At 40.4% G+C, this 27,441-nt stretch overlaps 2 protein-coding genes across 5 annotated transcripts in view; both read right to left on the bottom strand.

Annotated features, from left to right (window-relative positions):
- Positions 1-27,441, bottom strand: part of RABGAP1L (RAB GTPase activating protein 1 like) — a 204,148-nt gene that overhangs the window by 121,103 nt on the left and 55,604 nt on the right. The gene's annotated exons all lie outside the window — the stretch shown is intronic.
- GPR52 (G protein-coupled receptor 52) lies at positions 8,408-11,925 on the bottom strand. Its single transcript, XM_081949383.1, has one exon. The coding sequence runs from the start codon at positions 10,208-10,210 to the stop codon at positions 9,125-9,127; it is 1,086 nt and encodes a 361-aa protein (XP_081805509.1). The 5' UTR covers positions 10,211-11,925; the 3' UTR covers positions 8,408-9,124.

The following is a 27,441-nucleotide window of genomic DNA, read 5'->3' as shown; positions in this document are numbered from 1 at the left end:
AGACAGCGGCCCTGTCTTCCATTCTTTCAGGGGTGGGGACGGGTTCTTTAACTCAGTCAGCGTTAATTAAGAGGTTTCTCAAGGGCGCTGCGAATCTATGTCCCCCTCCGGTACATAGGTTCCCCACCTGGGACTTGGCGCTAGTCCTTAGGGCAATGACTGGGGCCCCCTTCGAGCCCCTGAGAACAGTACATCTCAGATTCCTTACCTTAAAGGTAGTTTTTCTAGTGGCCGTTACTTCGGCCAGACGCATTTCCGAACTGGGTGCCTTGTCATCCAAGGAGGACTTGTGTCAGTTTCACCAAGATAGGGTCGTCCTCAGACTGGACCCGGTCTTCCTGCCCAAAGTCAATTCTGTTTTCCATCGTTCCCAAGAGATCATATTACCTAATTTTTGTCCGGCTCCTGTTCACGAGAAGGAGGTCAGTTGGCATCGTTTGGATGTCAGAAGGGCTCTCCGCATCTATCTCAGGCGCACCTCCTCCTTTAGAAGATCGGAAGCCTTATTTTTGTCCTTCCTACCAGGGACCCTGGGGGCTAGGGTATCCTCGGCCACCATTGGCAGGTGGGTCCGGCAGGCAATTTTGGAAGCATACCAGGCCTTGCACCTAACTCCCCCTCAGGGTATAACGGCACACTCTACTAGGAGCGCGGCCACCACTGCCGCTTGGGCGACTAGGGCTCCACTGGAGGATATTTGTAGGGCGGCCACCTGGGCCTCGCCCTCTCCCTTCGTCAGGCACTACCGCCTCGATCATTTCGCCTCGGGAGATGCGGCCTTCGGCCGTAGAGTGCTCCAACAAGTGGCGACCCCCCCTTCCACGTTGAGTTCTTCCCACCCTGGGATGTAGCTTGGGTATGTCCCACGCGTAGTCCCTCCCACCGAAACCACCGGAAAAAGAGCGTTGGTCCTTACCTGAACGCTTATTTTCGGTGGTAAAGGTGGGAGGGACTACGTTCCCGCCCAAAGTATAGAGGGGTCAGGGGGGGGGTCGTTAATTATGATTTGTTGCTTGCTTTTGTGTTCTGTGTATTGTTTCCACGGTTATTTCCTTACATATGAATATCAGCTTTTCCATGCAACCTCGGGAACTGGGGGCCAGGAGGGAAAGGAGGACACTAAAAGAAAAATCCCTCAGTCTTTGGACCAATCAGGCTGTATCAAACCCACGCGTAGTCCCTCCCACCTTTACCACCGAAAATAAGCGTTCAGGTAAGGACCAACGCTCTTTCTCTTTCAATATTCTTTAATTTCCCTGTCTCTTGGGAACTGCTGGTCCTATCTTCAGCTAGTATAAAATTCTTCTGAACTTAGAATCTGTATGAAGTTGAACATTTTTTTCCTATTTTCTATAGAAATATATAGTTACAAATCTAAATGTAAGTAGGAATATAAATATTTCAGCACACAATAACAATGTCTTCATCAGCTTTCCTAACCTGATGAGACGCCCGTTGCGAGTCTTGAGGGACCGCTTTGGGAGGAGTTTGACTCGGTTGCCATCGAGGATTTGGACAGGTTGCGTGGACGTCTGCGACCCACCACATGTTTATTGGACCCGTGTCCCTCCTGGCTTGTACTGGCATCCTGGGAGGTTACGCGCGACTGGCTCCTGGGCCTGGTGAACGCCTCGTTGGGTGAGGGGTCTCTACCGGCCGCCTTGAAAGAGGCGGTGGTGAGGCCCCTGCTCAAGAAGCCTTCCCTGGACCCAACGGACCTAGTCAATTATCGTCCAGTCTCCAACCTTCCTTTTTTAGCGAAGGTTGTAGAGAGTGTGGTAGCACAGCAGTTCCCACGTCACCTGGAGGAAAATGATTATCTAGACCCGCGCCAGTCCGGCTTCCGACCCGGGCACAGCACGGAGACGGCCTTGGTCGCATTGGTTGATGATCTCTGGAGGGCCAGAGATAGGGGTTGTTCCTCTATCCTGGTCCTATTAGATCTCTCGGCGGCGTTCGATACCATCGACCATGGTATCCTGTTGCACCGGCTAGAGGGGCTGGGAGTCAGGGGCACCGTTTTACGGTGGTTTGGCTCCTACCTCTCTGGTCGGACGCAACGTGTGTTGACAGGGGAGCAGAGTTCGACCCGGAGGCCACTCACATGTGGAGTGCCACAGGGATCGGTGCTCTCGCCTCTCCTGTTCAACACATATATGAAACCGCTGGGCGAGATCATCCGTGGTTTTGGAGTGGGATATCATCTGTATGCTGATGATACTCAGCTATACATTTCCACTCCGAACCACCCCAATGAGGCCGTCGAAATGATGTCCCGGTGTCTGGAGGCCGTACGGGTCTGGATGGATGGCAACCGACTAAAACTCAACCCTTCCAAGACGGAGTGGCTGTGGCTTCCGGCCTCCCGGTTCAACCAGGTGCTTCCATCTCTGGCCATCGGGGGCGTCCAACTAGCCCCCATGGAACAGGTGCGCAATTTGGGCGTCCTCCTGGATGCCCGGCTGTCCATGGACAACCATGTAACAGCCGTGGCAAGGGGGGCGTTCCATCAGGTTCGCCTGATGCGCCAATTGCGCCCCTTATTGGACCGGGATGCCCTACGCACAGTCACCCATGCGCTAGTGACGTCTCGCCTGGATTACTGCAATGCTCTCTACATGGGGCTTCCCTTGAGATGCACTCGGAGACTACAGTTGGTCCAGAACGCGGCCGCGCGGGTGATTATGGGGAGGACTAGATACTCCCCTGTAACACCTCTCCTGCGCGAGCTGCACTGGCTGCCTGTGGTCTACCGAGTGCGTTTCAAGGTTTTGATTATGATCTTTAAAGCGCTCCATGGCACAGGGCCTAGTTATATGCAGGATCGCATCCTGCCCCACACATCCCTACGACCAATTCGCGCACACAGAGAGGGACTTCTCCGGGTGCCGTCCGCCAAACAGTGTCGGGGGGCGACACCCAGGAGCAGAGCCTTCTCTGTGATGGGCCCAGCCCTGTGGAATGACCTCCCCCGTGACATCAGGATTACTTCCGATCTCCGCTCCTTCCGTGTACAGCTGAAGACCCACCTCTTTCAATTATCCGGCCTGGCTCAATCGCAATCGTAATTTTCCCATTCCTCCAAACTGTTTTAAATTGTCCTTAAATATTAATTTTTATTGGGTTTTTACAATTGGGGTATTTTAAAGTTGATTTTTAACTGTCTATTGATGTAATTTGTTTCCTCCTCCGTGTATGTATGTAGGTATGTTGTGTATGTATGTACGTTTGGTGTTGTTATATATTTTTTATGTTTTATGCTCCATTGTACGCCGCCCCGAGTCCTACTTGGAAAGGGAGCGGCTAATAAATCCAAATTTATTATTATTATTATTATTATTATTATTATTATTATTATTATTATTATTATTATTATTATTATTATTATTATTATTATTTATTATTATTATGTTCTACAACTCTCATAATTGCTTAGCCAATATTATTTTTCTGGTACTGAGATAGTATCAAATTGGGAAAAGTTAATGAACTACAAAGAAATGTCTCTTCAGAAATAGTGCATTCTAAATGATCAGTAGGATATCACAGAAGGGTACCCAAACATATTCAAACATAGCACTAGCAATTTGTGTTGAATAAATAGTTGAAAATAAAATTCATTTAAATTAGATTTAAAATGAATACAAACATTATATGGAACAATGTCTTCTACCTATAAAGAGATGTAATTTAAGAAAAACAGAAGCTATCCTGTTTAATTCAGGTCCTATAATTTATATAGGATTGTTGCCTAAAAGTTATTCTCTTTATCCTAATTCTTCCACTCATTTTGCTTTTGTGAACAGAAAATTATAACTTATTATACACATTTGCATGATATCATTGACATTTCCAGATTACATGAACTAATTCTTTACTACAGTATCTTACCCTTATTTTTAACCAAATTTCTCTTAAAATACTTCACATGTTTGCATATTGAAAATGTCTCAAGATTAATGAATCTTGTTATCTCATTAGCAACTCATGTAACTAAAAATTAGTAATATAATCTTCAATGCAGTTTAGGTAAACCCTTCTTTAGTCCATTTCTTAATATCACGTGCTTAACAGGACAAGAAATGCCAAGAGAAAAAAGTTAAGTATGATGTCGCAAGATATGAATTACAGAGGGGAAAAATGAGAACAGGTATCACTAGTGAGATGTAAGTAAGAACCAAAAAACCAAAACAGAACCACCTTCTGTGGAGGAAATTTATCTATCCCAAATACACCAACACAAGCTTAGTCATATACATCTTTATAAAGGCTGCTCAGCACATTTTTCCTAGTGCCTGCCTTAAGCCTTGTCCTCTCTGCCTACAAAACACCTAACTGTCTTTCCATGGCAAATAAATCTTTGCTGTAAAGCCAGAGGAATAGCTGAAGCAAGTATCAGAATGCAATAAGGCAAAATGCTGGTGACCCAAACTCTTGACTGCTACGAGACAACCTGTGTTACTTCATTTGCAACATACTTGGCATGTAGGACCTCATCTAAAAAAGGCCATGGAGGAAGTGTTCAAAGCAACCGTCATGCTTTTCTTGAATGCATATTCTTTTTGAAAAGGGAATAAGGTAAAAGTATGTATTGAACAAAGCATGATATATTTTTCTATATATTTTTTTCATTCATACATGGTCTTTCTGTAAAAAAAAATCAACCAGATGGAAAGTATTCCATGAAGTCGCTATTCTAACATTCTCCTAACCAGGAAAAACAACAACACCCATCACTTGTCTGCTCTCTGATTTGTTAGACAAATGCCTATAGAGACCCAGAGACTCATGGTCAAAAGGAGGGATCTAACTCATAGTGGGTGAATGAAATGATTCAGGTCACCGATCTCTCTGAAGCTCCTCCTCCATGTGATACAGAGCATTCCCCTAAAACGTTTTATTGCTTTTTCTAATAAAACACCACATTCCTGGATCACTGTGAGATGGTTTTGGCAAGTAACCTGGCTCTGAAATGGAATCTCTACTTGGGGGGGGAGGGGGAGCTCTTCAGTTCTCCACAAGTGATGCCTGCATATCCCAGATTATTCCAACCTCCAGTTTTAAATCTGTCTGTCTTTCAATCCTATTGTTCTTATATCTGCTTTACAAATAAAAATATGAATATATATATATATATATATATATATGTATATGTATATGTATATGTATATGTATGTATGTATGTATGTATGTATGTATGTGTATATATATATATATATATATATATATATATATATATATATATATATATATATATATATATATATATATATATATATATATATATATATATATATATATATATATATATATATATATATATATATATATATATATATATATATATATATATATATGCTGGTTTTGTTGTATTCGGGTCTTTTCCCGTGTAAGGTTGAGATTGTCTTTGCAACGTTTCGGCAGGATCTCACCTGCCATCTTTAAGCGTGGGCTTAAAATGCTTGAAGATGGCAGGTGAGATCCTGCCGAAACGTTGCAAAGACAATCTCAACCTTACACGGGAAAAGACCCGAATACAACAAAACCAGCATACCTACACCCGTGAAAATCTACGAAAACATATATATATGCCTTTTCCTATTGTGAACCTTGTCATAAAGCCCTGCCTATAAACAGGTTGCCTATATTTTTAGCAAATTCATGGAATGATGCTTGAAATTCATAGTATTTGCAAATAATAGTATATCAATTATTCAGTGGGCTAGAATATGCTTGATCATTTCCACTTGTTTAGGATTACTTTAAAAACTTATTTATGGCAAACTGCTATGCCTGACTAAGGGTTCTCAGGTTACTAACCAATTCTTTGAATCCTTCAGACAGAATAATAAAACTAGCTTTACTGTATATGTAACTTCCTTCAATTAGTTTGCCTACTATCCTCATTTAAAAAAATGTTTCAAGGGATTTCTAACCCTTCCCCTCACATTTCCTAGCTGAAGATTTAACAGTGTAAACTAATTTTCACTGTATGAAAAGAAGCATCATCCCAAAAAATATCAGAACAAATTAAAGGTTCAGTTTGGGATTTCCTTTTGCCCTGAAATGGACATGTGATACTTTTAATTCATGGTAGTTATTTTAAGATGACATCTGTTTAGATTTTTGCAACAAGTCCTAAGCTTCAGTATGTTATCTGATCTTTTTCCTATCATTCAAGGTTTCTCCCTCTTCCTCTTGCAATCCAAGATATAGTGCCTAAGAATCAAAAATATTTGGGGGGGGGGGGGGGCTCTGAATTTAATTTCCACAGCAAGCATAGAAAACCTATTTTTTAATTGTTTAAAAAAATGAACTTCAGCTGTTAAGTATCAGCACACATATGTCTAATGAGTTATTTCTCTCTAAATAACTGCCAAACCTTAATTATGTTAACAAATTTAGAGATATTCTTCATAAGCTACCTTCTTCAAAAATTTCTCCTGAAAATTTCAGTCTTATATTTTATCTCTTCTTTTTCCCTCAAAATGTCTTGCCTAGTGAATAAGACTGCAATCATGTACTTATTTCACTGGAAGTACAATGAAATGTCTAAAAGATGTCCATAAGTTTACCCTTTTAACCCCTTCACAAGATACTTGTTGGTAAAAATTTAAGCCTCAATATTTTAGACCATTTCTATAATTAATAAAACTTCCGTCTTGCATTCCTATTTTCTTGTGACTATAATTCAAGCCACAGGATAACTGAAATAGTGGTAATATTTGCCCACAGTATTTTAAATAAAAATTGCAAAAATTAATATATTGGGAATGCTAGGCAGGTATTTCATTTTTTTTATAGCAGCAAAAGCATTTTTATCCTATCCTAGTTTTCAACCCAAAGAGTTCCTAGGCTACTTTGCAAAGATCAGAAAGAAGGTAATTCCTGCCCACAGGCTTACAAATTAGTAATTGTGAAGAAAAAGAGAGGGGGAAAAACAGCTAAAAGTTCAGCAGGTAGTAATTTAGTAGATAATGGAATTGAAGCACAATAAAGATCTGCTGATTTCTTTCTCTCTAGTAGCCTCAAGTGGTAGTTGGAAGAAATGCTCTATCAATACACAATGGAGGTTGTTATCTACTATTTCCTCTCTCATTCTGAAGGCATCAATAATAGAAACTGGCAGCTAGAAACTTTATTACAGCTTCTTCTACAGATTTTTCAGGATTTATACTAGCAATCTGTGTTTATCTGTCTGAACAGAACAGAACTGATATGACAAAGGCTCTAGCTTACAGAAAAGGTGATATTTAACTATAATTCTATATAACACATCACATTTTAATCTATTTTGTTAATATACATTATTATATGAAGTTTATCTACAAGCTACAGTTATTGTGTTCTTGAATAGAGCAGCACTGTTTTCATAAAATAGCATTAAGAGTTAAGACATTCAATTAGTTACTAATTATCCTGGCATTGTTTAAGAATTTCCATCATTCTTTAGAGTTAATAAACAGATTAGCAAAGTCTGGAGAACATGGTTTCAAGAATTCTTTCTTTTCTGCCTGTAGCCATACAAGACACAACTACTGTATTTTCCTTATATTATAACAAATTAACACTTTTTAGTAATTTGACTGTAGTAGATTCCGGGTTAATCTCATATAAGAGGGGGGGTTTCTACTTAATTCTACCTTGAGATTCTAGGCATCACATTTTCATACCTGAACTTGAACATGAAGCCAGTACACCAGTGTGAAAACCTAATTAGTCTCCAGACAATTCTCAACTCAAAAAAATCACAAATATAAGCTAAAGTAAAACATCACTTGCCATCTTTTAGATCTGAGGTTTAAATACAGCAAATATCTTAAGTAAATTCAAACCCATGAATATTATTTCCACTCCATGAATCTCCTTTGGCAATAGGAAAACCATTGTCAAACATATATTGAGAGTTGTCTCCTATGGGAACAAATTCCCTCTCCCAATTTCTTTCAGACATAATTTCACATTCATAAATGCACTTTCATTCTAAATATCTGTAAAATTATTGAAAAGATACCAAAATGCAGAGCTTTATTCAGTACATATTAGACTTTGCTCTAGATTTCTCTGAAATATTGAGTTTTGAAACTTGTATAGATTAAGAAACGGACTTTGTTTTTCTTTTACTATTAGCACAACTGAATACAAATATATATCTACTGCAAAAGTTACAGAAAGATTTTCACAGGATGGACTGTCATGAAATAATGAATTACAATGCTGACATTAAAATTGTAGGCCACCTGTAAAAACTCAATAACAACTTGAGCTAAGATTTTTAATATGTTTTACTAATACTTTTGGAACAAACCCTTTACAAAAACTAAGCTGTATAAGTCACACTGTTTTAGTGAAACTAAATGAGATTATGAGTTCTCAATTGCTCTATGGAAATCAAAAGACATTGCTACATTTTAGTTGAATCCTGTCCAACATTTTTAATGTCTTACATTAATTACAGAAATCTAGATAAAAATGCATTTTCTCTGAATTTCAGAATTTGCATACTATTAGATAGCAAAGTACTAAAATTTGCACTTGACATTAATGCCTTTAGAACCTGAATAGGATTTTTTCAGAAAAACAAAAAGGTCTTTATAATCAATTGAAAAAATATTTATTCCAGTGTTAAACAATGATTTAATAATAGTTTAGGAAAACCACATGATACAGAATACAAAATGTACATTTTAAAACAGTTTCATATACATGCTAAATGCATGCTCTGCACTGAACAGCAAAAATGTGCCCGAACAATTGGGTCACAGACTTCAAAAGAACAAAAGAAAATTAGTTCATCTTTATATATTTCATTAGGTGAAAAATTCCTCCACAAATAAGCATTTTAAAATAACATAAGTACTTATATTATTACCACAGTTTTTTTACAGATTCATAAGTGACAATTTTGTTATCAAAGAAAATCTGGGTTTAAGTTCAGTCTGCTGGAAGCTTTGCTTGCATTTACTAGTTCCCCACTCATCACCTTTCCAGCAATGTTTTCTTGCTCTTGCAAAATATAATTTCTGTTTACAATGAATATTACCTCTTCAAATTTTATGCTGGCAATATACAGATATTACAAAGCCTATATATCAGATTGAATATGATTGCCTATTTTCCTCCCTTACATAGAACAAGAGTTCGCCCGTTTTCTAGGAACAGGGTCTCGGACCATACGGTCTTTTTTACATATGCAAACTGAGCATATTGTCTCTGACAATCTCCAAAGTCCCATCCTAAAAACACTATTTGACAGACTATATATTACACAGTTACAAAAACTATTGCTAATAGCAAGCCAGGTTGTTACAAAAGAGAGTGCTGGATTTTCAAGCACCTTAGTGCTCTCTAGCATGAAATATATAATGTAGGGCAGCCAGAGCACATAAAACACACTGGTTATACGAAATAAAACCATAGCATAGCGGCTATCTGGGCTATGTCCAGTTTCTGCAGCAGTATCTACTTCATGACTAGGAAATCGAGCTCTCCTGTCATTTATCTCTTTGGTGTGCTGCCGGCAAATTTTGAATATGTGGAAATATGTAAAACAGATTATAAAGGCAGCTGGAGCATAGAGTAAGCACACAATAAACCAGGTAAAATAGGCATTGGTGAGCCAAGAAGCTGCACACCATTCAAAAATGTCTCCATGATAACCTGGCTTTCCCCAACCAAAATAGGAAGGCAGGAAGATAAGTCCCGAGTACAGCCAAATCAAAATAATGCAGATCCTCAATCGACAGGGGGTGACCAACTGGTTATACGAGAGTGGTTTTGTGATTGCAAGGTAGCGATCCACACTAATGAAAGCAAGGCAGGCCATAGAAACACTTTTCAATACAGAGATGACATACACAAAAATTTGACAAGTTAAGGACTCATGAACACCTACAGAATAGTGAAGCAATGACAAGGTAGGAATTAAGCAACTAATCCCAACAAAAAGATCAGCATATGCCATAGTCTGAATAAAGTAGCTGGTGGTATAATGGTGCAAAAGTGGAGCACAGTGGATGACAAAAATTACTGTTAAGTTACCAGTAATAATTAAAAATGTCAGTAAGATAATAACAATAGTCTCAAGGATACAAATATCAATGTCATTATAATGTCCAAATCCAAAAGGGCAGGATAGATGCTCAGATACATTCTCATTACTATCATTCATATTCAGATTCTTCCATTCAGTCCATGTGAACTGGTTCATAGTTTGTATTATTTGACAATACAGTCAGAATTCCAGTTACTAGCGATCCATTGTTCACCTGCTATTTTTTCCTGTGCCTCAGTTTCTCCATGTAAATGTTAACATTGCTTCTGAATAGTCAGCACTGAAATCTAGAAAGCAGGCAGAAAGGCCACTATCCAGCTTCTTCCTGTACTCCTTCCTTTCTCAGCAAAGCACAAGGCACTTTTAAACAAAGCCAGTCATTTGAACTACACTTTTGAAAGGCAGAAATACAAAAATAACAGGGTGGGAAGAAAAGAAGTACAGAATGTTGCAGTTAAAAATTCTAGAAGTACATTTTCCTGGGAAAGGGAGAAATTTAAAAAAAGGAAGCCGTGGTAAAAAATGTTCCATATAACATTTTGGAAACCAAATAACAATAATGTTTAAGAACAATATGAGTAAGAAATCCAGTAAAATGTTTATTCTGGTATATTGTATCTTTTGGTTTTCAGATCATAATGTTCCTTGTATCATCTTAATCTGCATTTGTATGGATATTGTTCTGAGCACGTGAATGCAAACTAGCTTCATTAGTCTTTGGTAATGTGTTAAGAAATATAGTTAAAGTAGTAACTGATATATGGAGACTCCTGTCATCTCTTTGATGAATTAGATCTTCTCGGTTTGGTTAAGAAGATAAAATACAATAAAGAAAAGGCACACACTGGCATAGTGTTAGAGTTTCAACAGCCAATTCTGTTTGAAACAGGCTGCCAACCTTAATGTGAAAATGTCAGCAAGATAATCCAAGCTTCTCACACAGCACGAAAGTGTCTTGCATTTAATGTCAGGAAAAAGAAAGTGAAATCCTTGACTTCTGAAATAAGGCTACAACTGCAACAATATAGGATCATTATAGTGAAGTTCATAGTTCTGTCCCAGTCACTTTTCACCTCTATAGCAATATCCATATTTTTTTCATATGCTCAACACAATGCTATCATTAACTCTCATCCACATTTTTCTGAGAAGCTAATGAAATGTTGATTTAACAAGAAAAGCTGTCATGGTACAGTATTATTCCATTTATTTTCTGGATTCATTTTCTCAGTTGCTGTGTATGTATTTTCTTTAGTAATTAAATAACCATCTGCTTCCAAAGGCTTGTATGATGTGGCAAAACATTAACATATTCATTACATTTGCAATAATGACACATCGACGGGTTACAAAAGTTCTTTCAATACTCACTAATAAGCAGGCATTCGATACATGCAGCGGTCTTACTTTCTAACCTATCTCTACACAAATCAAATGCATTTTAATTAAAGATCGAAAGAAAAGAAAATCATCCAGTCTTAAAAAAATTAAAATCCAAAGTAACTTCAATTTTATATTAAAGCTCAGGTGAAGGGCTTTTTTCCCCCCTTTTCCTTTTTAAAGTCCTGGAATCACACTTGTGCTATTTAATAGTCCATGGTGTGGAATTCCTTTCACGAGAGAAAGAATAAGTATTTTCTCTGCTCCTGCTGCAGCAATGGAATAGAAGACATCCTTTTCTAAGTTTCACGCCTCATGCTCCTTATCACCATGAAGTGCTGAAAATCCTTGTTTTTAATGCCATCCATAACATGTTGCCTGTGATATGTTTCCGTAAGCAGTCCAAACTACTATAAAATTAATACTGATTGAATTCTCTTCCCGAAGCAATAAGAAAGTGTATTTGGTAATACACTAGCTTTTGTCTCAAAATGTGGTACAGATGCTATCCTGTTTGCCGAAAGAATGCTCTTTCTATTCTTTACATGTTTCCTTGTGATATTACAGTTTTCACCCTAAGTCTGCCCCTCCTCTTCATCCTTAGCTGATGCAGAAAAACTCACCATTAGGAAGGTGACTCGGTCCTTCAGTCCCAGTCAAAAGCACAGCCAATGGCTATTACAGCTGAAGCTGTCACTAGGTAACAGTTGCCAGGCACAATGCTAGCTTATACCCTTCCACAGCAATCCATGAATAAGGATGACAAGGGAAGATAATGAAAATGACCACCCAAATTAATAGATTACAAACTGTAGGAACAGAGACGTTTCTGTCAGCTACGTTCTTCCAATTAACAAACCATAAAATATTCATTGGGATAACACTACAATGCTCCATCATCAAAGCCCTTTTTACTGAACTATATACCAGAACAGTTAGCAAGTCAAAGTAATTTAATTCTTACTGACAAGAATTGTCTATTAATTATTAAACTCACAAAAAAGGTAATAAAAAATTCCTGTAGTCAACTGACATTTCAAATTTGGGTCATTATATCAACTATAACGAAGGCAAACATGTAAAATGTACTATAAAAAGAATGTTGGTCCTTACCTGAACATCTCTTTTTGGTAGACGAGAGGGAGGGGCGACTCCTGGGATATTTTCACAGCCTGATTGGTCCAGAAGATTGAGGGAAATCTCTTTTAACCTCCTTCTTTCCCTGTGGTTCCCAGTTCCTTGAAGCCGCATGAGTAGAAGCATACTGTCAAACAAAAACAGACAACAGACAGGGGACAATCTCCCCCCAGCCCCTCACCCCAAGTGACTACCAACTACATCTCAATAGGGGCGGGATGTCGCCCCTCCTTCTCATCTACTGAAAAGAGATGTTCAGGTAAGGACCATCGTTCTTTTTCCGGTAGACTCGAGGGAGGGACGACTCCTGGGACGTACCCAAGCTCAGTCCCTGGGAGGGAAACTAAGACTCGGGGGAAGGGGCTGTCGCTACCTGTTGTAGGAGCCTACACCCGAAGGACGCCTCAGCCGATGCAAAGGCATCCAGCCGGTAGTGGCGGATAAACGGAGTTGGGGAGGCCCAAGTGGCCACCCGACATATGTCTTTGAATGGAGCCCTCGTGATCCACGCTGCTGCGGTAGCGGCACTCCATGTGGAGTGGGCCGTGATCCCTGAGGGGGGAACCAGCCCGAGGACTTGTAGGCTGTGGAGATGGCCTGTCGTAACCACCTGCCAATGGTGGCCGAGGAAACCCTGGAACCCAAGGAGCCCGGTTGGAATGAAATGAAGAGGACCTCAGATCTACGGAAGGAAGCCGTGCGTCGGAGATAAATGCCCAAGGCATGCCACACATCCAGCCTGTGCCAAAGTCGCTCCCTCTCATGAGAGGGAGTCGGGCAAAATTTGGGTAGGATGACCTCTTGCACTCAATGGAAGGGCGAATTGACCTTAGGGAGAAAAGTAGGATCCAACCTCAAAACTACTCTATCCTGGTAGAACTGGCAGAGGTCGTCCTTAGATGACAGGGCCCCTAACTCGGAGATGCGTCTGGCCGAGGTCATGGCAACCAGGAATGCCACCTTGAGAGATAGAAACCTAAGGTGAACTGTGCGCAAGGGCTCAAAGGGAGTCCCCGTCAGGCCCTAAGTACAAGAGGCAGGTGCCTAGGTTGGCAACCTATGAACAGGGGGAGGCCGCAAATTCGTGCCCCCCCCTTAGGAACCTCTTGACAAAGGGGTGTTGAGGCAAAGACGAGTGACCTTCCCCCGGTAGGATCGAGGCCAGGGCTGCTACCTACCACCGTAGAGTGTTATGGAAGAGCCCCCCATCCAGGCCTTTTTGTAGGAAATCCAGAATGTCGCACAAATGCTGAATGGGCTGCAGCACTTAACAAACGCAGCCCATGTGGAATTGTATATTCGAGTGATGGAGCGGCGTCTTTGTGGCCATATTGTCCGTCAACAGAAGAACGTGAGGGCCTTCTATCATGTCTCTGAACTGGTGGAGAGCCAATCTGGCGGCCTTCAGCTCCAGCCACTTTATATTGTGGTGAAGGTCTGACCAGATCCAACGGCCCTGCGCCATGTCGGAGTCCATGAGCACTCCCCAACTGAACAGGCTTGCATCTGTAGTGATGGTCACTCGATCCAGCTCCCAGAACTCCGATCTGCATTGAAGGGCCGGGGACAGCCACAACCGCAGAGATAGCCGCACATCTGCTGGCAGGTGGATGAGGCGTGGGGACTTGCTCAGGCGTTTTCTCTGGAACGGGATGAGGGCCCACTGCAGTGTCCGTGAATGAAGCCGTGCCCAGGAGGCAATCCCTATGCATGACACAATCTTGCCCAAAAGGCGGGACAAGGTCAGGATGGAAACTGAAGGCTTTGTGCAAACCTGTCTTGCCAGGGCCTGGAGGTTGACCAGCTGGTTTGAGTATAAATGAACCATGCCCTCTGTGGAATCTATCACCACCCCCAGATATAAGATCCTTGTTGTGGGCAAGAGGTAGCTTTTGGGGAACTTGACAGAAAACCCCAGGGTCTGCAGGGTTCGGATGGTTAGCTTTAGGTCTAAAACAGCCAGAGCGCAAGAGGGGGCTTGCATGAGCACGTCATCGAGGAAACATTGAAGTCTCATTGGAAATGAGCGCAGGTGAGCCGCCAATGGCAACAGGACCTTCGTGAACATGCGCGGGGCCGAGGACGACCCGAAGAGGAGGGCCCTGTATTGGAAGTGGAGCCTGTTGTGGGAGAAGCGAAGGAACCTGCGATGAGCAAGAAGGATAGGGATGTGGAGATAGGCTTCTGTCAGGTCCACTGACGCTAGGAAGTCCCCCCGCCTGATGCCCTGCAGAGTGGACCTGAGGGAGAACATCTTGAAGCGCCTGTACACCAGAAAGCGGTTGAGACGCTTGAGGTCCAGTATCGCTCTCCAGCCCCCCGAGCTCTTCGGAACAAGAAAAATGTTGAATAGAAACCCTGCCCGTGTTCCCCTACTGGGACCGGTTCCACTACCCAGATGTCCAGCAGATGTTGGATGGCTAGGGATATCTGACAACAACATCCCGGGGTGGCGGAAAGGTTCTGAAGAAGGTCGGGAGCATGGAAAGGAACTCCAGGCGGAGTCTGTTCCGAATAGTGGACCGAACCCAGGCATCTGAAGTCACGCGATCCCACAGATCCGCAAACAGTTCCAGGCGGCCTCCTATGGGAATGCTCGGATTGGAGTCATTTCCCTTTTGTGGAAGGGATGGCCGCTCCCCTCCCTCAAAAGGGCCGTCTGGACTGGCCCTGGAACCTGCCTCTGTCCTGGTAGTTGGCCTCTGGAAAAACTTATCTGATCTATAAGGAGCATATCTCTGTTGTTGATTCTCTGGTTCAGGGGCCCAGAAGGACTGCCTGCGGTATGAGGACGGACGATAGTCTGTCTTCTTGGTGTTGGTTGGCAAGACCTTCTTTTTGTCCCTATTCTCTATGAGAAGGGGATCCAAACATTCACCAAAAAGATTGCGTTCAGAGTATGGCGCAGCCTCCAAGCCCCACTTGGACTTATTGTCCATCTGCCAATTGCACAACCATAACAGCCGCCTAGAAATCACTGACGTGGCCAGGGCTCGGGATGAGTACTTTACAGCATCTAGGGTGGCATCCACAGAGAACTGCATGGCAGCAATGATCTTTGTAATATCCTGGTGAAGTCTCTCATCCTGGATCAGAATGCAATCCTGCAAATGACAAAGCCACATGACGGCTGACCGGTTGAAATAGGAGGCAGCTGCAGCGGACTTTATTGCCCATGCCGAGGCGTTGAAGTTTTTATGAAGTGTAAGTTCCGCCCAGTTGTTCCTCCGGTTTCAACTTATCAGCCACATTCCCTGTCACTACTGAGGAAGCATTAGCGAGGGAGGCTATAGAAGGGTTGATGTTAGGCAACTGGAGAGCCTGGGAAAAGCCCTTCTCCATATTGTAGAAGCGGCAGTCATTGCTCCCAAGATTAGGAAAGGTAGAGGGGTGAGCCCACTGATTCTTTACCACCTCTAGAAAAAGGGGAGGAGCAGGAACCTCCTCCTTATTGGCCGCTGTATTAGAGAACATGACCAAGTTAGGGTCTCTGGGAGGGGGAATGGCAGGATCTCCTGTATCGACTTTAGTGGTCTTCTTTGCCTTGTGCAATAAAGGTTTAAACATGGGGGGAGCAAAGAGATTGGGGAAGGCCGGAGGATCCGGGAGAACGGTGTCCTCATCCTCCGAGAACCCCATGTGCTGCCACGGATCCTCCCCTAGCACTGAACCCTCACTAACTACTGAGGGAGAAGGAGGCCTTGCAGACTGGAATCTAAAATCAGAGGAGCTTCTGACCTGAGGAGGCTCCCCTGGGGCCTAGGCTTCCTATAGGATTGCTGGTCCCTCAAGAAAACTGCAGAGGCAACCCCTTTTGAAATGGCAGAGGAAATAAGCCTCTTAATGCTCTCAGGGAGCAATTCCAGATCCTCAAACTCATCCTCAGAGTGTCCCGAATTGGGGCCCTGTGAAACTAGGGTGCAGGGAGGAAGGACTCCCCTAGATGAACCCTCCAATGGATCCTCAACCACCTCCCTCGAGCCCTGGGGTGAGACAGGAGGCGAGGGGGAAATTTCCAGGCCTGATTGCCTGCGTGCCCGAACAGGAGAGATAGAAGGGGAAGAAGGACTGAATCCCCTGGGGGATAAGCTGAATGAGCAGATACCGGCCTTAATGGAGACCTAGATCTGGAAGGAGAAGAGGGCTTGTCGGCTTGTCGTTCTGCCCTAGCAATTACTTTTTCCAGAGTCTTTTGGCGTCTGGTCTCATCCCTCTAGGTCAGTGATGGCGAACCTATGGCACGCGTGCCACAGGTGGCACGCGGAACCATTTGTCAGGGCACGCGAGGTGCTGCCCTGTCAGCTGGCCAGCGCACATGTGCACGCTGGCCAGCTGAGTTCACCATTTTTTGCCCTCCCCAGGCTCCAGAGGCTTTATAGGAGCCTGGGGAGGGCAAAAAGAGCCTCCCCCGCCCCCCGGAGGCCCTCCGGAGGCTTCAGGGACCGTCCAGAGGCTTCCCTGAAGCCTTCGGAACGCTTAAAATGTCACTTCTGGTTTGCTCGGAGGGTCGTTTTGAGCGCTCCGAAGGCGTCAGGGAAGCCTCCGGACGGTCCCTGAAGCTTTAAGAGCGCTTAAAACGACCCTCCGAGCAAACCGGAAGTCACAAAAATGGGGGGTCGCGCCTGTTATGCGCGCATGCACACTGGGGGTCGCGCATTGCATTATGGGTGCGGCACACCCGCACACGACCCCCCTACGCTCCCCCCACTTGTGGCACGCGAGCCAAAAAAGGTTCGCCATCACTGCTCTAGGTAGTTCTGGAGACCCGCTGGCCCGCTGTAGGTTTGACTGCAGCTGCCCTGGTTTGGCCCTTCCCTCTCCTCGGGCATGTTCTGGGCACCCCCCTGGGCCATCGAAGTGGTCTGCCTGCTCTCCGTCATTGGAGCCATTCACGTGTCCTGAGGGTGCTGCTGCCCAAAGTCAGCAGCCGGTGCAAGGGCCTTGCAGGAGGAAGGATTGGGCTGCTGAGGTTAAACTTGCCGGCTCGACACTGGCCACGATGCAAGTAGTAATTTTCGGGGCTTACAAATGGCCTCTTCCACATGCGTGCCTCCAAAATAGCCGCCCCCACGTGCGCACAGCCAAAATGGCCGACGAAGGACTCCATATGCTGCAAATGGCTTTTCTCCTTCAGCCGCGGCTTGAAAAGGCTTGCCACGGCTCGTTGCGACCAGGCGCGGCTTGCAAAGCTAAAATTAATAGCCCACAGCCTGATCGTAGTCTCTGGCCAGCAGCCCTTCACGTGGAGTTGCAAAAGGAGAGGCTGACACCCCCGCAGTTCCAGGGATCGGTCAGAGCTCCCGAAGATCACAGGAGGAGAGCGGAGCCAATTTTGCTCTCCCCCCGGCTTGCTGCGAGACGGAGGACCCTGTCCCTGCAAGTGGCAGCTCAGACAATTTGGAATTTAGAATAGCTAATATATATCTAATTAATATAAAATTTTACTCACTCTGGGAACTCATACAGTGCTTGGACCAAAGACTGAGAGGAACTGGGAACCACAGGGAAAGAAGGAGGTTAAAAGTCTTCTGGACCAATCAGGCTGTGAGAATATCCCAGGAGTCGCCCCTCCCTCAAGTCTACTGGAAAAGCACCCATTCATTTATTTCCATGAATGCACATGGTAAATAACGATAATAATCAAATTCTCAATGCATGCTATATTGCAAACTTAAATTACTATATATTACCCAAATCTACAGAATCTTAATAGCACTATGAAATTGCTATCAGTGTAATAGTCTAGTAATTGCATCATTAAAGATCCTAAAATTATGCCAAATGCAGGATTTGTTTGTTTTCTTGAAAGAAAATGTTCTGATGTTAAATAACTGTATTTTTTGCCATTATTGGGTTGCTAACATCTTCTACTGGAATACTTAGCATTTTATAAATAGGGTAAATATGAGTGAATTTGCTGTGTTCCAAATACTTCATTTATTTTATTTCTATTTTTAAACAATTATTATGGCTAACCATCTTACAATAGTGACTCCCAACAACAAACCAGGATTAAAACAACATGGTCCCTGACATCTAAGGTATCCAATATGTCTCAAACCGGAAAAACACATCAACAGCTCACCTAACCATCTGGCCCAAATACCTGGGGAAAAAACAGATCTTTAGAGCCTTATCAAAGGTTAACATGGTCAGGGTCATCTGCATGTCCAGGGGGAGATGCTGTTCTACAGGGCAGCTGCTGCATGACTTTTAGATCCAACACAGTGCTATTGTTGGGTTGAAGGGACCCAGAGCATGTCCTCCCCAATAGACCTCATGGGGTGGGTAGAAACAATAGGGACAGATAGTTCCTCGAAGAGCCTGGTCATATGCTATGCAGGTGACTATCAACAACTTGAATCACACCTGTAAGTCTATATCTTGTTTTAACATTTTAAGCTAGTTTAATTTATAAAATATGTAGCTTTATTTTATGGTCAGTAAGTTTCAAAGGAATTCAGTTAACAAAGCATAAAACTTGATTTTATGTTTTCCCCCTTGAGCTAGCATCCTCAAATAATATTTAATGTTTAGGGTCTATAGGCTGAAAATATCACCCCATCATATACATTTGACACTTTGCAATATTTCAGGGTATTTTGACAGACAGTAGTATTACTGATAACTATAATTCAACTACAACTCTGGAATGAAACATATATTTAATTAAACTTGATACCAGAAATGAAAAATGTCTTTTGTACCCTTTAGAAATCCTCACTACACATAACCCTAGAGAATAGGCAGATTATTTTTCAACAAGTAATGACATCACTGCATTTATACAAAAAAGGCCTGTGTAAAATTTTATGTTGAGGAAGCAGTGCAATTAATAATTTAATTAAACATCTTTCTACAGTGTCCAACAATTGTTCCATTTAGGAAAGATGTTACCTGTACTATATGCATTAACTCAACGTTGAGATCTGATATATTCAGACGTTTATACTATTTTAAGGTTTATCCTATCGCATGGGAATTGGTATCTGGATAAACAAAGTAGATATTCTGTACTTCACTTACAGTTAAGATATGTCACTCAGCATTAGAAAAACATGCAGCTCCAATTAGTTAACAATCTGCAGAATTGATCAATATAGCAATAGCACTTAGACTTATATACCTCTTCAGTACTTTATAACCCTCTCTAACCAGTTTACAGAGTGAGCATATTGCCCTCAATAATCTGGGTCGTCATTTTACAGATCTCGGAAGGATGGAAGGCTGAGTCAACCTTGAGCCTGTTGAGGCTTGAACTCCAAACTGCAGGTAGCCGGCAGCCAGCAGAAGTAGCCTGTGGTATGTATTCTAACCATTGCGCCACCATGGCTCATATAGATATAGATAAGCTATGGATTATTGTAACAAATTATGGCCTCCTTTCATTAAAAGGTTTATTATACAAATTTATGTATGTATCTGAATATATTCCCTGTAGGTTTTTGTTCCTTTTCTCTTTTATAATGTTGTGAGTTATTGGTGGTTTTTTTTGTATTCAGTTAGGGTACAGTAAAAAGAAATTCTAAATTGTTGAATTCCTTGTAACGAAGAAGTGTTTTAAGGCATGAACTATCTTACATCTTATGATCATTTGATGGTACAAATCAATTTGAGCATTTAGAGAGCATTTGTGAAGGAGCATATTGTTTAAATTGATGACATATTACTTATTATATATAATATAGGGAGTGTTATTGTACAATTCAGCTACAACAAAAAACCTTGTGGCACTTTAAAGATTCAAAAATTGATTAACGCATAGGCTGGACTACATTATTGTGCCGCATTATGTGCACCACTTTACCCACCCTGATGCTCCACCCTAATGAAAGGGAATGTTCATATATTCCACAGGGCAATATTCCATGCATCTGATGAAGCTTTCATTGCACAACTGCTGGAACAAAGAAAATTAAAGTATATCTTTATACTTTAAAGTATATCTCAGTGTGCAATTATTTATTTTCATTTTTTTTATTTATACCCAGAAGAGTACTTTGCTTTTTGTGAACTGGTATTTCTTTACTGTATAATGCTAAGCATACAACCGAGTAAGGGTTAGGCAACATCTAATTTCTGGAGAGGCTTCTTAAGCCAGTGAAAATAAACAATACAACCTCTCAATTCCTGGAAGTCAGTAGCAAAACTGGCATGCCAAAAAGATAAAACAGCTTCCCTACCAAACATGAAGGAATTATGTGCTACTAGAAATACAAGTTAAGGACTGAAAAAAAAGACCCACCGACACATAAGAGGGGTTGACGGATGCTAAAAATACTATATATCTCAGAGAATTTTTACTCTACTACTCAGAAAGAAGCCAAATTAGTAGTAGCTTGTATTAATCATTACTGTGTACTTCTCTGCAGAATCAAGACTATTATAACAAAAAGTTATTATACTCATCAGTCAGCATTAGTAATAACCCACAGTACATCCCTTTTGAGAAATTAGTATCAAGTTCAAAGTTAATTTTATTTATAGACCAATATAAAACAAAACAATCAACAAACCAGATAAAAATAGAAGAGGAAGGCCAGATACAAGCTAAAGAGACAAAAAGAATATTACCACTGTTGGAACAGCAATAAACAATGTCTCTAACATTAGGAAACAATTATTTGAAACTGTTATTTATCCTAAGTACTTATGTAATATTAGTAACATTAAACTGAAATTTTAAGGCAAAAATAAAATATAATAAATATATAAATTTAAAAATTGCATATGCCTAATCAGAATTATTCAAGGTTTAACCACAATTGTGCTATGCTGACAAATGTGGGGATTAGTAAACTTGGATCCTATCTTATTGGCAGCATAATAGAATTTGGCAATATCCAGGTAAGTAGAGTCTATTTGGAGCAAAAGTCTATAGAATGTGACTAGACTTGGATACTTCAAGGAAAATAGTGTAAAACAGATTCGAACTATAGATTTTACGGAATCTGAATTATATAGCCATAGTCAGGCAACATATGGAATTATTTGTGTCTGCCTTCCAGAATAGATGAAGGCAGAACATTACATTGATTAATCATTAATGATCTTCTCAATTAATACATTGTGATCCAATCTAAGTATCTTGCCAGTCTGAAAATATAAGACCAGAAAAAATGTTCCTGGGTAGGAGGGGCTGGTTTTGTTAATTTTCATTTCCAAAACATGTTGTGTCAGAATTCTTTTGGCTTGTTCATATCCCAAGGGAGGAAAGACTCCTGCAAAAAGCCATGAAACTATATTGTCCTCAACTTACAACCACAATGGAGTCCAGAATTTTGGTCAGAAGTCATTGTAGTTATAATTTGAGGCACCATGTGATTGTACTCAATTTTATGATTGTTTTTTATGACAGAAACCCATTAAAAACCTTTCATCTCAGTCACATGACCGTGGAATGCTGCAACCAGACATAAAAGCAGTCATGTGATGGAGTGCAAGTTATAATTTCAAGGATGGGTCATAAATAACTTTTTAAAATGTGTTGTAACTTCTGATGATCATTAAACAGCTGATATAGGTTCCCCTTGTATATAGCCAGCAAGTGTGTATACGCGCACATATCCATTTGTGTAAGCAGCATGTATGTGAACCCACTGCTCGTGCAAAAGAAGCAAATGTGCATGCGCTCACATGATGCTTACGCAAGTGGGGATGTGCATGTGTGCTCACTCAGCATTTCCATGCCCAGTTGCAAACAGATCACGGCCCACTAGTGGGCTGCAGCCCAGAGATTGGGGACCTGTCGTCTAGAAGATACCCCATTAATATTATCTTCTAATCTTATGAGGGGAATCAATTCTATGAGGAAAAAAGTTGATTCAGTCAACACATAAAGATGATTAGCTAGATTTTCAAGTTGATCTTCATTATCTGTTCCACAATGGAGAGCAATATTACAGGGTCATATCTTGAGCACTTCTTAATAATTTGGATTGCACAATTTCCAATTTTGAATAGTCATCTGGCTCATACTATACACCATACAAGATATGAGTACATACTTTAGCTATAAATTACTTTAGGAAAGCCAGATTAAATAAGGCACCTCTTGTTCTGTTAAAAAAAATTGCAAGACTGATTTTTCAACATTCTGAACTATGTGCATTTCTCCTCCCTGAGACCCAGGGTCTGAAAATTTTAGCTTGTTCAATTTTACATCCATTTCATTACTATGTGAGGATTCTGGACACTTAGCAAATCCATTTTTTTGTCTATTTATAATTTATTAATTCATCAACTGTGTGTGACATGAATGGGATCTTAATTATCTTAGTTCACATTTTAATCTAATGGGAGCCTGGGACCAAGGGACTACATTATCTGCATAAAGTAGCATGGGAATATATCTATGTGCTAACTTTAGTGGGGAAAATTCAGGAGTGTTCTGGTAGACCTCCAAGGAATTTATATAAACATTAAATAATGATAGAGAATCCAACCGATCTCACTCCCCACACTAATGGGATTGTTTCTGCATGGTGGCCTTGTGAACTTAAATGATTTTTTACATGCAACTTACATATGAATAGTCATCTATCTATTGTGGATTAATAATTCTCCCATTCATCCTGCATTTGTTTTACAATATTTAGTAGAGAAATATATGACTAAACCTAGCTCATGCGGTTTCATCTATTTTAAATCTGCATTTCATTTGATATCGTGAGTTAAACTGTGAGAAATGTATATCTACAATGCCTTATGGATCATTCAAAATGCTACACAAACTTTCCAATATAATGCATTACAAAGGAGCCCTAGAAGGAAAAAAGTACAAATTGATTTTAGCGACTGCATTTTGGTCAAAAGTGGAAAAATAAGACTTTACATATAACTCTATAATACTGACGGTACAAAAGAATATGATCAGTCATTATAGAGACAAACAGTCTGAGAAGGCAGTTTCATTATATCATCCCTCTAAGAGCGTTGAATAGAGAACATCACAGCAAGCCAAAATAAAGAGTCTTTTGTGGATAAGGACAGTTAACTGTGGAAGGTATTCAGCAATCTAAACCTGTTAACGCTGAAAATCAGGACCAGCTTTTCTGTCACTAAACAATGCTGTCATAAAGCATGATATCACATGATCACTTAACTGAAGCGGTGGGAATCCTGTTAATTCACACTTCTGTGGTTAACCAAAGATCATGAATTGTTAAAACAGAACTTCCTGTCAACTTCCAATAGGCAAAATCAATGGGGAAGTCAGCAGGAACTTGTGACTTCCAGGCAGCTTAAAAGCAGGCTGGCAGGCAGGTAAGTGGCTGCTATGGCACAGCATGGCCAGACATGGGATAGGTGCTCTGGAGAGTGGCAGGGTGTGCAAGCAGCATTGCAATCCAAAAAAAGCACAGTCAGATGTACAAGTGGCTGATGCAGCACAATACAAGCACAGTTGGGCCAGGGGTGGTAGCTGCCAGGTCAGGAGGGCACGCAGGCAGCTAAGCGGAGTCAGGTAGGTGGGCAAGCATTACCATGTTGCCATAATAACTAGTCAGTTAATATTTAATTATGATGCACATCATGAACATTCTAGAAAATATAGAAATTATAGCAGAGAGCATTCAAGAAATACCCATATTACTTAAAATGAACTTGATGAAAATCTTTATTTTGAACTAGCTACAGAATATAATTAGCCTTTTTCTGGGGAGAACCCACATCTGAACTGGTTTTTCATGCTCTTGTTGTTCTCAGGATAAAGTACACAATACTCATGTTTACTATATATTGACAAACAGTTATACAGTTCCCAACTGTATTTTTAAAATATTTTTAACAGCCCAGGATAATATAGCTAGATTTATAGTATTTAATAAATTATATTCTACTAATAGATTCTACTGTACATTACCTATTTTATATACTATTTGTTTGTTTGTTTGTGTTTGTTTGTTTGTTTATTTACATTTTTGAACTACCTGTCTTACTGGGGGGGGATTCTAGAAGTCTACAGTAAAATGTTAGAATATAAAAACAGAATATAAAATTTTTGAACATTTAAAAGGAGGCAAGGATGTTTACAATTTGTTAGCAATTCATTTAAAAGGTGAAGGGAGGGCTTTTTTATAGGAACAGCAGGAAAGTTCATGCCATGATGTGGCAGTGGAAGGGGGGAGGAAATCAATGGCACATTTCTAACACTGCTGGATTTTGAGCAGCTTTAAATTGTACAAAGAATATAGCTGGGAAGAAAAAGAATGAATAGAATAAATGTCAAAAATATGTTCACATTTTACCTCTTGAACTACAATCTATGTTTCAAAGCACAGAAACTCAGAAAAAAGCCGGAAATTCTGGGTTGTTATCTGAAGACAGTAATTGCCAGATGCTGGCTCTGAATTCCTAGTAGGAAACAGGGTTCAATATGACACAACAAAAGTCCTTCCACTTTCAGGCTCCAGTGAGCTACCATCTTAAATGAAAAAAAGGATAGAAATTGCAAGCTCTAGGATGGTATTTAATATATCCTCCAGTGAAGCTAAAGATAATTAAAACTATACTTACATTACATAGACTACTTCCACCTAATAAACAAAGGACATATTTTTATGGCTTCGTTGAAAAAGTTTCCACTTTATATAAAGAAACTGTACCACCCATCTTGCTTTCATCAGACCTTGCATGAAAAAACATGTCTCAATTCTGGGTACTGAAATCCAAGCATATTGGTACTGACAAACTAGAACATAGATAAGGGTGATAATGATGGTGATAGCAATAGCAATAGCACTTAGACTTATATACCGCTTCATAGAACTTTACAGCCCTCTCTAAATGGTTTGCAACCCCAATAATCTGGGTCCTCATTTTACTGATCTCAGAAGGACGGAGGTCTGAGTCAACTTTGAGCTGGTGAGATTTGAATTGCCAAACTGTTGGCAATCAGCAGTCAGCAGAATCCGCCTGCAATACTGCATTCTAGCCACTCTGCCACTACAGCTTGTGATAGGCATGTCCATGTACGTGGAATGGGACCAGGAGGAATTTGGCATGTTTATCTTGAAGACATAATGAAGGAAAAACAATCACATAGTAATCTTACAATATATGCAAATCAATTTTTATTATTTTTCTATGCCTTACCATTCTCACATCAAACTGCTTACTAATAAACCTATTACTAAATGTATTAAATTACTAGCAAATTTACTATAGTCAACTGCATCATTAAAATTGTTATTAAATGATTATTGTTTAATAACTGTTATTAAAAACAGTTCACAATAAAAATATGGTTATGCTTCCATTTTCAATTTTTCAGCAAAAATTTGCATGATGAGTCAATTTTGATATGACAGCATTCTGCCTAGTTTTGATTTACAGTGGTCAAGCAATTTCAAATGATAATTAAAGAATATACTTTATCTACTTATGGCTCTAGCTTGTTAAGAGAAGAATAAGCCATTTCACACTTATTTTGCCCATGTCATATAGAATTCACTCGCTAAAGCAATTATGTTTGGAAGAGATAGCTGTAAAAGGAAAGCAGGCGGTCAAAGAACATGGTGGCTGAATACCATCAAAGTTGACACCAGCCAAAGCATAGAACAACTTGAAGAAGTAGTGCAAGATCGGAAGATTTGGAGAGACTTGGCCCATAGAATTGTTAGACACAACTGAATGAATAACATCATCATCATCATCATTATAAAGTCAATTCACATGTAATATCAAGCAAATCATAAATGGGGTTTCCTGGCTTGTTCAACTGATCGTCATGGTAGGGAAAACAAGGAAGAACTGATTGAACAGCATGGCAGGTTGGCTGCCAAAAGACAAAACAATTAGAATTCTATCTTGTTATATAACAATTCTATTTCTATTATATAATCCTCTGAATATATTCATTAATGTTCACATGCCAGTTTGGAACTAAGACACAATTAAGTCATTAATAAAAAATACATTCATTTCAGTGAAATTTAAGTAAGTTTAATTTACAATGTTCAATGGAAGACTTCATATTTAAACACCCACAAAATCCAATGGGAAGGTTTTTTTTTTTAGTAAGATAAGAATGACAGTCACATTCATAAATTGAACGTTATTGTTATAGAAACTGGCTTACTAAAAGAAAGGAAGTAGGAAGTTGTTACAGCAACAGTAACATTAAAAGAAACCAAAAGCAGAACTAAATGTCAGCCACCCTCAAATGTACTATCTATAACTCAACTTTAAAAAAATCCAGATTACTATTTTTTATAAAATCTTCTGGACAGCAAAATTCTTACATAAGTCTTGAACATTACATAACACTACAAACATCAAAGCACTAAATTAGTAAATAAAATAGTTATTTTGACTGAATCACTATAGAATTCTTGAAGTTTTTTCTGTTACATTCTAAGCTTCATTCTAGGATTATTATGTAATCCAAACAGGTAAAATGAATCAAACTGCATTAGATCTCTAAAACAAGGTATTCATTCATGCATCACCAGGCTGTAGACTGCTTCTCAGTGGTTTACGATAGAAAGATGATAGATAGATAGATAGATAGATAGATAGATAGATAGATAGATAGATAGATAGATAGATAGATAGATAGATAGATATAGAGATAGCGATATAAAAATGGCTGGGGGGGGGGGAGTGTTCCAGCATTACTCTGGAACGCCTCGGGTAATTTCAACCAAACTTGGTACTCTCAGGAAAAAAATACTGTGGGGGTAAGACACTCCTAACACCCCTCGGGGTGTGTGTTAAGATACAGCCTGTTGTGCCTTAAAATGGCTTCTACTGTACTGCCGTAAAATAGCTTCTACTGTATAGCGCAGTGGAGTTACCATGGTAATGGCTTCACAGTACTCCACAAAGGGGCTCCCACTGGTAAGGGGGAAAATCCAACATTAGAAATT

The sequence above is a fragment of the Natrix helvetica genome (assembly GCF_964273705.1).
Source record: "Natrix helvetica genome assembly, chromosome: 3".
Lineage (NCBI taxonomy): Eukaryota > Metazoa > Chordata > Lepidosauria > Squamata > Natricidae > Natrix > Natrix helvetica.
Note: the sequence above shows the minus strand (reverse complement) of the source record. Positions and strands in the feature narration are given on the sequence as shown.